This window comes from Globicephala melas, chromosome 17, assembly GCF_963455315.2.
Source record: "Globicephala melas chromosome 17, mGloMel1.2, whole genome shotgun sequence".
Classification (NCBI taxonomy): Eukaryota; Metazoa; Chordata; class Mammalia; order Artiodactyla; family Delphinidae; genus Globicephala; species Globicephala melas.
Window position 1 is genome coordinate 70,080,978 of NC_083330.1, and position 14,210 is coordinate 70,095,187.

Sequence of the window (14,210 nt, forward strand, 5' to 3'; positions counted from 1 at the left end):
GATAAGCAGACATTATATGCCTCTTAATAGTAGTTCACAAAATTAACCAATTAAATCTTTTTGCAGAAAAAAATTGAACTTGAATCTCACCAAGTTTCTAGATATAACTACCAATATAGGAAAAACAAAGGACAGAGGGATGTGTTAAATACCCCTATAAAGGGTGCAATCAACAAACTCTAGACTGAGAGACATTCTAGAGGTCAGTGGCTCTCACAAAATATTGCAAAAAAAAAAAAAAAAAAAAATGGAGGGTGGTTCTTTAGAGTAAAAAGAAATGAGAGACATATCAATCAATGGCGATATATGGACTTAAGTTGGATCCCAACTGAAACAAAATTTAAAAAAATATAAACTAATTAGGAAATTGAAACATTGCCTAAAGTCTTGAACATATGAAAGAGTTACTGTTTTATTTTTTAAAGTGTGTTAATAGTATTGTGATTAGGCTGAAATTCTCTTTTAGATGCATATTGAATTATTTACAGATGAAATGATAGGACATTTGGAATTTGCCTCAAAATAACTGGGAAGGAGCAGTGAGCAAAATAAATAGGGATGTAGATGAAAAAAGACTGCACATGAGCTGGTGACTGTCGAAGCTGTGAGTTCATTATACTATTTTACATACTTTCGTATATGTTTGAAATTTTGCATAAGAATAAATTTTTAAAAACGTAAGCGGTGGCTGCAGGTTGTATAAAAGAATGCTAGTCCTGTTCTACCATGTTGCTGTGTGACTGTGGGAAATTCATTCAACTTCTTGTATTTTGGTTCCCCTTCTAAAAAATGAGGATAATTGCCTTCATCTCGTTTAATGCGAGACATGGATTATCATACGGTCTATCGTATGGACCAAAAGGCATGATGTATGCAAAAGAATTCGGAAATGTCTAAAATGTAGATTTATCGAGTATTACTATGAATTTAAGGTGTCTGTGGATGAAATCTGATCGAAACTATGCTTTCAATTTTTTTTTCCCTCCAGACTTAAGAGCATCGAGTTTTGATTTGTCAAGTTGCAGGACAGGATTTTATCCACAATTTTTTCCAAATGAAATGTTTCATTTCCACCCTTAAAAAATGCAGTGTTGGTTAAAGCAAGAGATCATTTTTAAAATTTCTTTCCTGTTGAAATACTCTCATCCGACTAAATTTAAATCAGAGCTATGAGTAGGGAAATCTGGAGTTCAGAAGTTGACTTAAGCAAGAATTTTCCAGTTGCGAGACAAGAACGTACTTTACATTTTGACTGCAGGTCACTGCATCTAAGGCATGTTCATAAAGAGATATTTTAGTCCAAGTACAGTCCTATCTCTTCACAAAGCCAGTCTCGTGAAGGCATGTGTCACATATTTTTTAGACGTCCATGGAAGGAAAGTATTCCGTTTCAGTTTACTGAGTACCTACTATGTGCTAGGGGCTGGGCATATGGAGATAAGCAAAACAGTCTCTTTGTCAGCTGAGTGGTGATAGGAGAGCACAAAAAAGAAAGAGATCATTTCAACACAGTGTGGTCAGAGCAGACATGAAGAGCAAAGCAAAGCAAAGAAAGCACTGAGTTTTTAGAAGTGACCATTCTTCAGCATTTGCTCAAGAAATGTCAATTGATTTGGAAGTGCACTCTCCTAATTTTTACCAAACCATTTAGGAACCGGCTACATGAAAAGAGTACCAAGGGAACTAATACACATTGTTCATATGTTTTGTGCCAGGCTCTTATCACAGAAAGATAACTAACACTGGCCGGGTTCTTGCCTTGGACCAGGCACTGTTCTGAGCACTCCGTAAGTACTGAAGGTCATTTAATCACACAACAGTTCAACGAGGTAGGTACTTTATTATACCCATTTCACAGCTGAGGAAATGGAGGCATGGTAAGGTGAAGTCAGGTGCCCAAGGACTCACAAATAGAGGCTGGGATTTGAACTCAGGGCATTTTGGCTCCAAGCTGTGGCTCTGAAGCCCTATAATCTACGTCTATGACCTCATTCAGCTGTTCTCCAACTCTCAATAGATAACTATTAGACTTTTCATTTTGCAGGTAAAGAAATGGCAGGTCTGGGCTGTTGAGCATCTCAAGGTCACCTGTTCTCCCAGCAGCACTGCTGGGATGCAAACTTAAGAATTTCGTTCCAAGGCTTGGGTCTTTCTTTCTAAGCTGCACAATTCCAGTGCCTGTCTTTATCAGACCTAGAAGTAAGTGACTGGAGACCTGACCTCATTAATCTCTGTCTCCATGCGCAGGTGTGACTTCCTCTGCTCTAAAGGGAGATGCTGAGGCAAAGGCCAAATCTCAGGGCTGCACGTGAATCAGGCACGAGGTAGGAGGCACCTGTCTGCTCTCTTCTGTCCCACGTTCCGGATGTTCACCTGCCTCAGAGGAGCAGGTGTTTGGCATATCTCTCCACATATGTGCAGGATGAGCCTTCCCAAGTATGCAGTTACATAACTGCCTCTGTCACTCTGGAGATGTAAAATTACACGCGCTCCCACTGGGAGGCTGCTGCGTACCAGGCATCAATGGGGGTTATTCAGCCTTTAATAAAAAGAGAGGGCCTCTGAGTCACGAGGGAAAACGGTGGAAGCTGGTAGCAAACCCAGGAGCAGACGGACTTGATCCGGATGAACAGGACTCTGATGGATGTTATGAAATGACACTCGAGGTGACGTACTCCTGCGGAAAGCATCCTCTAGCAGACAGGCAGCGGAACACGGTGGAAAGTGAATGGACCTAGGAGTTCAAGCATTTGGATTCCTGTTTCTGTCTGGTCCTCCTTATTGTCTTTGTGACCTCAAGTGACTTGAGTCTCTGCTCCTGCCTTGGGACCAAATGGATAATAATACTTTCTCTGTTTGCTGTGTTCTCTTCTTTGTTGTGTTGTTGTTGTCATTGTTTGTTTGTTTGGCTGTGCTGCACGGCTTGTGGGATTTTAGTTCTCCGACCAGGAATTGAACCCGGGCCCTCAGCGGTGAAAGCACAGAGTCCTAACCACTGGACCTCCAGGGAATTCCCTGTTTGTCTCAGACTCTTGCTTTCAGAGTAAAATATTAATAGCTCACAACTTTTGAGCACTTATTCTATGTGCAGATCACTGGGAGAGGTATATTATAATCATATTCTCATGTAATAGTATATAACAAACTTATAAAACCTGTTATTATCATATCCATTTTATAGGCGAGAAAACTGAGACAGAAAATTAAGTCAATTACTGAAGTTCACATATTTCCTGAGTGGCGGAGTTGGCGTTTGAATATTACCTACCCCACTCCCAGGCTTACATCTGTAACTGCTACAGTTATGGGATGTAGTTATATAATTTCAAAACCTTTTGAAAGTTAAAAAGAAAAAAGAAATCAGATATCGCTTGAGCACTCAGGCCCTCACTATTCACTTATACATTCTTACTTTATACACATCTTCATGTGAGGAGCTTATCTGCTTTCCCAGGACAAATGGAGAGTAGAATAAACGGAATCAGAATGTTAGAAAGGTTTTGCGGAAGGGAGTACTGAGAGGGGACAAAGTAATTCCTTAAGGTGCCAGAGAAGATAGAAACATCCTTCTTATTACGGAACGAAGACCCCTACTCTGAACTTGCTCTCTCTTAGCTATCTCTGAGAATTTCTCATTGTCAGTTTAAAACCTGTGTGATGGAGTGTACGCGTGTTTTTCTATAGGATTGCCTCGTCTGACTCCGTCTTCACGGCCCTCAGATGGGCTGTCATTTGCATGTCAGACTAAGGAGTCCTCTCCTGTAACTAGAAGCCATTAAGATGTGGAGGACATGACCCCAGCTCTCATAGAAAACCAGAAAGACCTAAATATAGGAATTCTGCAAATGGCCAGACTTTGACATTTGGCTTATTGTTTCACCATAAATTCAGCTAAAACTGAAAAGCAAGGTAAGGTCATATTGCAGGATTGAATGCCCTTGGCATTGTGAAGATACGCAGACAATTCTTTCTGTCTTTCCCCAATCTAGAAAGTGGAAAGGTGGGCTTTGGAGACAGATCTGGGTTTGAATTCTAGTTCTCTCACTTACTAGCTGAGTCGCCTGACTCTCTTCATCTGTAAAACAGGATCCGTAATAACGACCATTAGGGCTGTTGAGAGGATCCAATGATGTAACACAGGCGGAGTGCCAGGCACATAGTAGGAGCTGGACACATATTAACTCTTACCCCCTTTTCTTTGATTGCCAAGTGTTATTTACTCTCTTTTCCCCTTGACTACATCTTACCATCTCGCTTTATTACAAATAACTTATGTATGTGTCTCTAGCTTCCAGGTTTTTAGCTGTTTCATCCCTGGCTTCTCAGGATGCGTTACCTCCCTGTCTCCATGGTGATTTCTCAGTGGTATGTTTCTATTTCTGCTCTGGCTGAGAGTCTTCCTGTTTTGTTTCTTTCCTTTCCTGGTTACTTTTTCGAAGCACACACAAAGAGAGAGAGACTGGGATCCACAGCGCAGCAGTGAAGCAGACAGGGCCTGGCTCTACCAGAAAGTGAGAATCTCCCCAGGTGAGGAATGTTACTGAACTCATGGTCTGAGTCTGCATGGAGAACTCGTACCGGACGTGGAGAGCAGGTGACACCTCTTGGGTGAAGCCTGTTAGGATGCTCCCGTGCAGAATAATTTCCTGCTTCTTTGACTCGTGAAGTCCTTGAACAAGTCTGGTCCACACATTGCACATCCCCCATTGCATTATTTAGGGTCCGCTCTCCTCCAGGAGATAGGAGCCCTTGGGGCCAGGGATGGGATTTTGCACAGTGCTATCCATGGTGCCCACCCTAGATCCTGGCAGATGGGGAAGTGGCATCGATACGGTAGGCACTTTATCTACTCAGGACAAATCAGTGATGAAGCGCTTCCTCTATTTCTGTAAGGCAGTGCTCAAAATGCTGCACACAATCATCTCAAATGATGCTTCAAAACAGCCCTAGTCAGGCATTACCATCTTATTTTAGAGAGAAGGAAACAGGGCCTCAGGGAGATAAGTTACTTGCCCAAGGCCACAAATTTCTGGGAGGCAGGGCAGGATTGGAACCTTGGCCTGGATTATCCTCAAACCTGATTGGGAGTTTGGGATGGACATGTACACACTACTATATTTAAAACAGATAACCAACAAGGACCTACAGTATAGCACAGGGAACTCTGCTCAGTACTCTGGAATAACCTAAATGGGAAAATAATTTGAAAAAGAATATAGATACAGGCATATGTGTAACTGAATCACTTTGCTGTACACCTGAAACTAACACAGCATTGTTAATCAACTATACTTCAGTATAAAATAAAAATGAAAACAAAAAAACCCCAAACCTGCATGTTTACCTAGTTTACACAACTCCTATAGTAATAGAACTGGGAGGGGTCCCAGTTTGCCTCAGGCAGAAATTGAAAAAGCTCTTTTTTTTTTTTAACAATAGTTTTATGGAAAGAGATATACCTAAAGGGAATGAAAACCATATTGCTCTCCAAATTATCTCCATCTTAGTTTTTTATTAAGTGGTGCGTGCTAGGAATTGATTCTTTAAGAATCACTTGCTGGGAATTCCCTGGAGGTTCAGTGCTTAGGACTTGGCGCCTTCACTGCTGGGGCCCGGGTTCAACCCCTGGTCAGGACACTAAGATCCTGCAAGCCACGCAGTGAGGCCAAAAGAAAAAAAACAAAAAAAAAAAAAGAAGAAGAAGAAAAAAAAAAGAATCACCACTTGCTGCAAGCAACTAGAAGTCATTTATTGCAGAGATGAGTGGCTGCCTCTCAGGTGAACTTTATGGCAACGGGAAATGCCAAGTAATCAAAGGCAGTTAGAGGAAAATGTCAGGTTACCTGCTGTCCATGGTAGAAGACAGCGAGGAGGAACATGGCCATCAGCAGCAGTGACGCCTCCTTGGTCCCCAGGAAATCTCTGTTGGAAGAAGAAATGCATATGGTGGCATGGTTATTGACAACCATGGAGGGACTTCAAGGAGGCCCATTAGGAAACTGAGGTTCAGACTGGAGTGGGATAAAAAGAGAGAAGCAGTTGTTTCTTGAGCTCCCACTATATGATAGGGGCTTCTCTATAAGGCTTTCATACAGGCTAATTCAGAACTCAGTTGATCCCCAAGGGCATGAGGTCACACAGATCATACCTGCTGGGAGACTCTAGAATCCAGCATCTAGACAATGAACTTACATTAATAACGATGTCTTCTATTTGCAAAACACTTTTTCTAGATTTCAAAGAGCTCTGATACTTTCTTGTCACAAAAATCCATGTGAAGACAAACATCCCCTCTTTTTCTTTAGATGTTATCCTATTTTAGAGGCAGGCAAGGTACTTGCTATGTGGCAGCCCCTGTTCTAAGTGCTATAAGAACCACACTTAGGTTTTTATATAAATTCCTATTTCCATTTTGGGCACTGTTGTTACCCTCTTTGATCTCTCTTCTACGTGGCTGCTAGAATACTTTTTATCGCTAAAGCCAGATCACATTACTCTTTTGTTTTACAGCTTCCCAACCACAAGCATACATATGCTCAGAACTCACTCAGAGGTAACTTGACTCTGATGTGGTTAAGGACACAGTGGGGCCCTCATGGGTGAGACGCAGTGCTCAGAGAGAGTAGAAAGGGCACTAATATGGCTGCACCCAGGCAATCTCCAGCTTTCCCTTTTCTACTCTCACTGGACACCAGCATGAGTAGCATGGGGCTTAGGGAAATGGGAGCACGATCCCAGCTGCCAAGACCAGCTTCTCACCTAGCTTTATGCTAAAAGACCCTCCCAGCTTACACGGGGCCAGCCCCAGTCCAGCTCTCCAGGTAGAACAGGGACTCAGGAATGGAAATGTGCTTTCTCTTGGGGACGTATTGTGCACGTGGGGACCCAGGGGACCAAGGAACTCTGTGGGCTGAAACAAGATTCAGATTTGTAAATTCCTAGCTCCGTCTGCTTTTCCTTGGAGATAAGATGCTAATAAAAGATAAAACTCACTATTATATTTCTTTTCTGTAGCTCCAGTGAGGCATATAATTATTGAGCGTCTACTGTGTACCAGGCACATGCTAGGATACAGAACTGAAGAAGGCACATTGTCTTTGCCCTCAAAACAGTTCAGAAAAGGAAAGAACCAAACAGACAGATAATTTCATAACATGATACACTGCCTAGTAAGGATACACTCTTGTTACCATGGGAATATATGGGAAGAGAAGGTAACCCAGGCTGGATATTCAGGGAAGACTCAAGAGCTGAATATGAAAGGTCGATAAGACTTTGGGAGGAAAAGGTGGGATGCATTCTATAGGTATGAGACATATATCTTGCTTAGCTAGCTGGTTAACAAGCCTCTAGTGTAGGGGGATAAGTAAATATCACATATCAAGTGAGGCCACATGCAGACTCAGATCTATTAGAGCTGTCCACCACCAGCGCTGAAGTGAAGAGTGTTGGACTGTGAGCCATATATTGTCAATCCAGAATTTTAGGCGCTAGGACTCACTCATTCATTCAGTCAGTCACAGTCACCATAGTGCTTGTTTTGGGGAATAGGCACATTCCAGTACCACCCTTTCCTTCATGTCAATTAATTCTCTGGCCCCTGAAGTTTGTGGACTCCTGAAAAAATAATAAAAAGTCATGAGTTTTGTAGTCATGCAGACCCAGCTTCCCATCTCAGGTCTGCTGCTGACCAGTGGTTTGACCTTGGACAAGCCACTTAATATCTCTGAGCCTCGGTTCGTGGCCCTGTGAAAGACTCTAACTGCGTTTACCTCCCTAATTGTGAGAATTAATTGACCAAATCTTGGTAACGTGTTTGGCATGGGGTGTGGCCCATGTCTCCCTCTCTTTACCCCCTAAAGCTCCCAGCACATCATCTTGGCCCTGGTGGCGGCATTTTACAAAATCACTCGTTCACACGGCTTAGTCTGAATGGGCGATGTCCTGTGTTTAGCTCCTCGTGAATAAACTCCTGCTCTGACTGGCACTTCTGATATCCTTTTCTTTGTGATGCAGAAGACTTTTTAAAGCTTAGCAATTCATCACTTAAAACACACTTTCAAGAGAAAACATAAACACCTCTTGAATCATTTTGAAAGCAGGGGTTGACTAAAAATAGAGAGATGGCTAGATCAAATTCGGAAGAGAAGTAAAGGAAAATTATGAATGGTCTTTGAGTCTTCAGGATGTATTTCAGATGGAAAAAAATATGACCTGAGTAGAGACTACAAAATATGCGCAGTAAGTCTCCCTGACCAAGGAACATCCAGAAAGAGCTGGGATTTGAATTTAGAAGAGATCTTTTCTTTTTCTTTTTTTGTAGCTTCTATGACTATTTGAAGAAATTCCAAAGAGAGCCAAATGGCTGAAATCTGTACAATATCTTCTAGCTATTGGGTGGCAGAGACATAAAACCCAGGACATTTTGAACTAATTTATTTGTATTAACAAAATTGCTAAATTAATACTATCTTCTCCCTATGCTCATAGAAAAGGACGTACTAAGTGAAAACACATGTAGAATAATGTGATTCTCAAGGATACCACGATCTTTAGAGATCATCTTATCTGATGTCTTATAAAAATTCCTATTTAATTTGAGTGTTAATCATTATAGAAGTACTCATTCTAGTTGTAGTGAATTTGGAAGCTAATACAAATTCACAAATAAAACAATAAAAATAAAAATTATCCTTCCACCTACCACCCAGAGAAAACAATGGTTAATATTTTGGAATCACCTCGTGTCATTTCCTTTATGCAAAAATATATTTATGTTTACAAGTTTAGAACTGTATGGTGCGTACTGTTTTGTAACCTACTTTTGCACTTAGTAGGTATTATGAAAAGAATTCCATGTAACTAAATACTTTACAATGTGAATCTAATGGATTCATCCAATTCCATATTATGTGTACCATACATAATATAATAGTCCTTGCAAGCCTTTTAATTTATTGGTTGAAAACTGAGGCCCAGAGAGAAGAAGGCACTGGCTTAAGGTCACACAGCTGATTTGTGTCCCAGCCAGGATGAGAATTCACATCTCAGGCACCAAGTTCGGAGCATTAGCGACTGAGCAACTGAAGTCAAATTTTAATGTAGCGATTAGCTCCCATTTCCCCTCATGAAACCCAAGATAAACCAGCCAGTTTGAATTTATCTTTTATTCTGTTGTCATACTAATGACTGCATTTGCTTAGCGCTGATTTTGTCATACCTCTAATAACACTTTGCATACATTGCCTACTTTAATTGTCATAGCAACACTTAAAATATTATTAGCGCTATTCTAGTAAAGCAGAAACTGAGACTCAGATGTGAAACGATACACTCCAACTCACAGATCTAGTGAATGGTGAAGGCTATCAATCCAGATCTCAACGAGGCTTTTTCTGTAGCTATCATGCCCTCCTACATGCACTTACTTATAAATACTTGCCTCTAAGCTCCTTAAGTGTCTTATTCATCTGTGAATCTGCAGGGCCTACAAAAGCCCACAACAAAGGTACGACACTTAAGTCCGAAAGCAAATTGTGCTTACAGGATGGGGAACACGAGGTTTACAGGTAACGGTGAGCAAAAGTCATAGGGTTGTAGATAGATGACACTTAGCTTACTGTGAACTAATGGTGTAATATGATTCTAAATGAAATAATATTTCCATCAGTCACTCATTCATCTCATATTTCATTCAACAAACATTTATTTGGACACCTGCTGCCAGATACTCCACTAAGTGCCAAAAATATGAACATGAGTAATGGCCCTTGCCCTCAAAACTCCTATTCTAATGGAAGAGGAAGACATGGCAATTAAAGATTGGAACAGACAGAGATAAGTGCAAAAAATGATAAAAAATTATGTGCACAGATTAGAAAATGAGGAATGATCAGAGTGGGCTTCCCTGAGCGGGGAGGGCCTTGAGTATGATGGGTTGGCGGGGGAGGTGTGTGCAGAATCTGGTAACCGGCACATGGTTTCCTGTGGCTAGATTACGGGCTATAAATGGTGACCTGTGGAGCTGCAGGAGATAAGGTTGGAGGAGTCGACGGGACTCCAGGGAGAGCTTGGACGTTCTTGACAAGTAGGTTGAACTTTTTGTTCCTTAGAGGCAATAGGGAGACACTTAAGGATTTTAAGAAGGATAATGTGTTGGCCACATGGCTTTGACGGCTTTGAGGAGGGTGGATTGAGAGTGCAGGCTGGGGGATCAGGTAGCGTACAGCAGTCCAGAGCTGGTAGTAGGGATATTTCTAGAACAGCAGTATTTGTGGTATATAAGGGGTCATAATAATCGTTAGTATTCATCAAGTGCTTATGCTATGCCAGACCTTGTGCTAAGTTTCCGTGATCACATTAGATGTCTCGTATATTCCTACAACATAGGAACTATTATCATCCTCACTTTACAGATGAGAAAAGCAGGGCTTAGAGACGTCGTCACTTTTAATTAATTTGCTAAAGATCACACAGTTGGTTGATGGTGGAGATGGCATTTGAATCCAGGTGGTTTAGCTCCTAAACTTGTACTCACAAGTGTCATGATGTAGTCGTCCCTGGAAGGGACGCTGAGGAGGATGAATCTTTAGGGACACTGGTAAGACACTGGGTGCCTCCCCTGTTTTGGGCTCAGTGTCATCCGCGGAGACAGGGGGTTGTCAGGGAGGGGCCTCATGAGACGATAGAGAGTCTGAGTATTTGGGGTCATCTCAGTGTGGATGCAGCCGGGCTGCCCTGTGCAAGATTCTCTGTACTTTCCCAGGCACCTGACCCTCAGGAACAACCAGCAGAAATGCCCTGAACCAACGTGAACTCCTACAGGGTTGGTTAAATTCCAACAGCATGAGCAGACTGAGGCTGCCAAACGGATCCACAGTTTGACTTCTGACCCGTTGACTTATAACGCAGCTGAGAGGGAAGGCTGAACGAACTCTTCCGTTCCTTATTCATTTAATTCTGTTGATAGCAGAGTGTGAGTGAATACAAGACTAACCGATAATTGACCTTGAATCAGGAAGAAGCTGAGAAAAGCACTTGAATGTCAGCAGCAATGAATTTGGGATTCTGCTTTACTCTTACAACCCTACTTAACAACTTAACTACCAGTTTTTCCTTAAGACCTCAAAACAGAATTCAGAACTAAATCTTTCTCCTAAAAATGAAGGAGGGGACAGGAATGAACAGATACTGATCACATACTATGTGCCAGGCACATCACAGCCTCACGCAGTCCCGTACCAGAGTGTAGTCACGCCACTTCACTGATGGGTAAAGTGAGGTCCAGAGCTGGGAAGAGACTTTCCAATGCAACAGAGTCTGGATCTGAAGCCAAAGCCCTGGCTTGTTCCATTAATGCTGTGTTTTCCTCTGAATGAATAGATTTTAGATGGTTTAATTTTTATTTCTACTACCAACGTGGCCTCTTTGGTTCATACACCTCTCGGCCGTCTTTTGTGCTAGCTTCTGCTTGGCCATGGGACAGCTCTTGGCACTAACTATTTTACCTAATTTGAAACTGTTTTGACTTTCTTTGAACCCTTGGCATATGGTGAGAGATTCTTCATCTTGATTTAAGAGAGATGTATGCATTATTTACAAACATGGACTTTGGAGCCAGAAACACCTGTGTTTGAATCCGGATCTGTTACCTACTGGCCATGTGCAACTGGGTAATTGTTGAACCTCTCTGAGCCTGTGTTCCTCAGATGGTTGCCGTGAGGGTTAAATAGGGTAGCGGATATAGAGTGGATGATGCAGATGTGTAACAGACACAAATTAGTACCTAGACTTTATAAAGAACCTTTACAAATCTAGTAAGAAAAACGCAAACCACCTAATGAAAAACCGGGCAAAAGACATGACCTGGAAGTTTACCGAAAATGGTCAATAAACAACAACAAAAAAGATGCACAAATTTACTCATGATCAAGGAACTACTATTGAAAATAATGAGATAAAATTCTCACTCAGGAATTCAATAAGAATTACAAGGACCGCTGCCTGTAAGAGAGAAATTGTTCCAATCTTGTTGGAGAGCCATTTGGCAATATTTTAAAATGTGGAAAATGCAGATACCCTATACTCCAGCTAGTGTGCTTTTAGATCTAAACCCCAGGAGACATTTTCAGTGATGATCACTGAAGTACTGATAACCTTCTAATAGGTCAAAGGATAAACATATTTTGGGGGAAAGTGGGGGGTGGGTGGTGGTGGTGGGATGAATTGGGAGATTGGGATTGACATGTATACCCTTATGTGTATAAAATGGATGACTAGTAAGAACCTGCTGTATAAAAAATAAAATAAAATTCAAAAAGAAAATGAATCAGATCTGTAGATATGAAGCTGGATGGATCTAAAAAATACTATATTGCATGGCAACACAAGAATTTTATATATAATTTATAATACAGACAAAACTAAATATATATAAAACACATGGATGGGAAGCATATATATTAAGTGCATTAGAAGTTGACTCTTGGGAGGAGGATAAAAGAACAATGCTGGGAAAGGGAACTTCAACAATATCTGAAATAACGTTATCCTTTTAAAAATGCAGAAAGAAACATGACTAATTGCTAGCATTGTTTATTTCCAGGGGTTGGTTCATAGATGTTCACATTATTAGCATCAGGTGCATTTTCTGAGGCTTCTTGAAATATCTTAGCTTTTTTTTCATTTGCATTTTCATTTTTTAATTTAAAAATACTTCTGGTTGTACCGCGTCGCATGCGGGATCTTAGTTCCCTGACCAGAGATGGTACCCGCACCCCCTGCAGTGGAAGCACAGAGTCTTAACCACTGGACCTCCAGGGAAGTCCCTTCTTGAACTAACTTGACCTCATCTTTCTCTCAGCCTGTTGGCCACTTGCTCTGGTCTCAGTGAGACCAACGTGCTTCCCACCCCCAAGGCCAATCAGCAACATGTTCAGTCTCTGGCTCTTTCCATCACTTCTGGCTCCCATGAAGCTCCATAAGGCAGTTGTGGGATCTGGTTTCCCCAAGGGCTGTGGAAATGGCCAGGTGATGTCACCAGCAAGTACATCCAGAGATGAACTGAGACTAATGGGAGAAAGAGGAGGGCAGCAGCCAGTAGATTCCTCTCCCCTCCTCTGTTTGTGACACTTCCCTACCTCATCACCTACCCAGAGATACTTCAATTGGCCAAATGAATGCAACTCCCAAGGCACCAGCTTCGCAATTCATGGGGTCAGCACAACATGGCATTTGCTTGTATTTGCTTCCCATCCTTTTCTTCTTCACGTCTCTTTTCCCTCAGTTTTGCTGCCCTGGGTTTGCATTAGAATTTCATGCTTGCCTCAGGCTCTGTTCTCTAAGGAATCTAGGCTAAGTTATTTTTTGGTATTTTTCTATATTTCAAAAATAACAAAATGCAAGGAGTATAGTAAATGCTCAATGCACAATGTCTGCTATTACTAATAGTGCTACAGCAAAATTATAATCAGACCCTACAAATCTTAGAGCTATTAAAGTTGAAGGAGTCATCAACTATTAGATCTGGGGAGACCTGAGCTATGGTTTAGTCCAAACTTTAATTCATTAATTAATCTGTAATGAATATACAGGATAAAATGGAAAACTAGGAATTTTGCCTAAACTGGTAATCCAGAGAGTGTACACAACAAGAAACATGTTGATACTCCTTAAGTCCTCAAATTTTGATAACTCTACCTCGATCGTTTTCCCAATGGTTCCATTTGCCACTGAAAGTTGAGCACTTTTTGAACACAGTGATGGGCACTTACTCTCCACTGTGATTCAGGTTGTCATAGCGCAGAAAGAGTCCTGCATAGATGGTCTCGGTCAGCAGGGCATAGATGGCAATCATAATCAGCAGCACAGCCAGCTTCAGGACAGAGTTAAGTCGGAGGAAAACCGCACAGGTCACCATGGCCAACACCCCCGTGAAGACGAAGTACTGAAAACAGAGAAGGTAGGTGGTCAGATGCAACAGGAATGTGGGAGGCTCACTCTCCTAGTCATGGATTCCAGTGGGTCTCTTTATACAGATGTTTGCTGAGCATCTCCATTTGGAGGTCTCAGGCCATCCTCAAATTCAACAGGTCCCAGGTTGAACTCACCACTTCCTCACCACCGCCCAAACCTCTGTTCCCTGTTCTTGGGGGGAGCCATTTGCACCATTCCTCAAGCCAGAAACCTTGGTCTCTCATCTTTGTTGCCTT

The 14,210-nt window shown here is 41.7% G+C and overlaps 1 protein-coding gene across 3 annotated transcripts in view; it reads right to left on the reverse strand.

Moving 5' to 3' along the window:
• The window catches only part of ADCY8 (adenylate cyclase 8), a 219,017-nt gene that overhangs the window by 31,420 nt on the left and 173,387 nt on the right, over nucleotides 1-14,210 (reverse strand). For all 3 annotated transcript variants that reach the window (XM_060286929.1, XM_060286928.1, XM_030875821.2), the window contains 2 exons: nucleotides 13,773-13,945; nucleotides 5,844-5,922 (listed from right to left, as the gene is read on the reverse strand). In XM_060286929.1, the coding sequence (XP_060142912.1) occupies nucleotides 5,844-5,922; nucleotides 13,773-13,945 (252 nt within the window). The remainder of the gene's footprint in view (nucleotides 1-5,843; nucleotides 5,923-13,772; nucleotides 13,946-14,210) is intronic.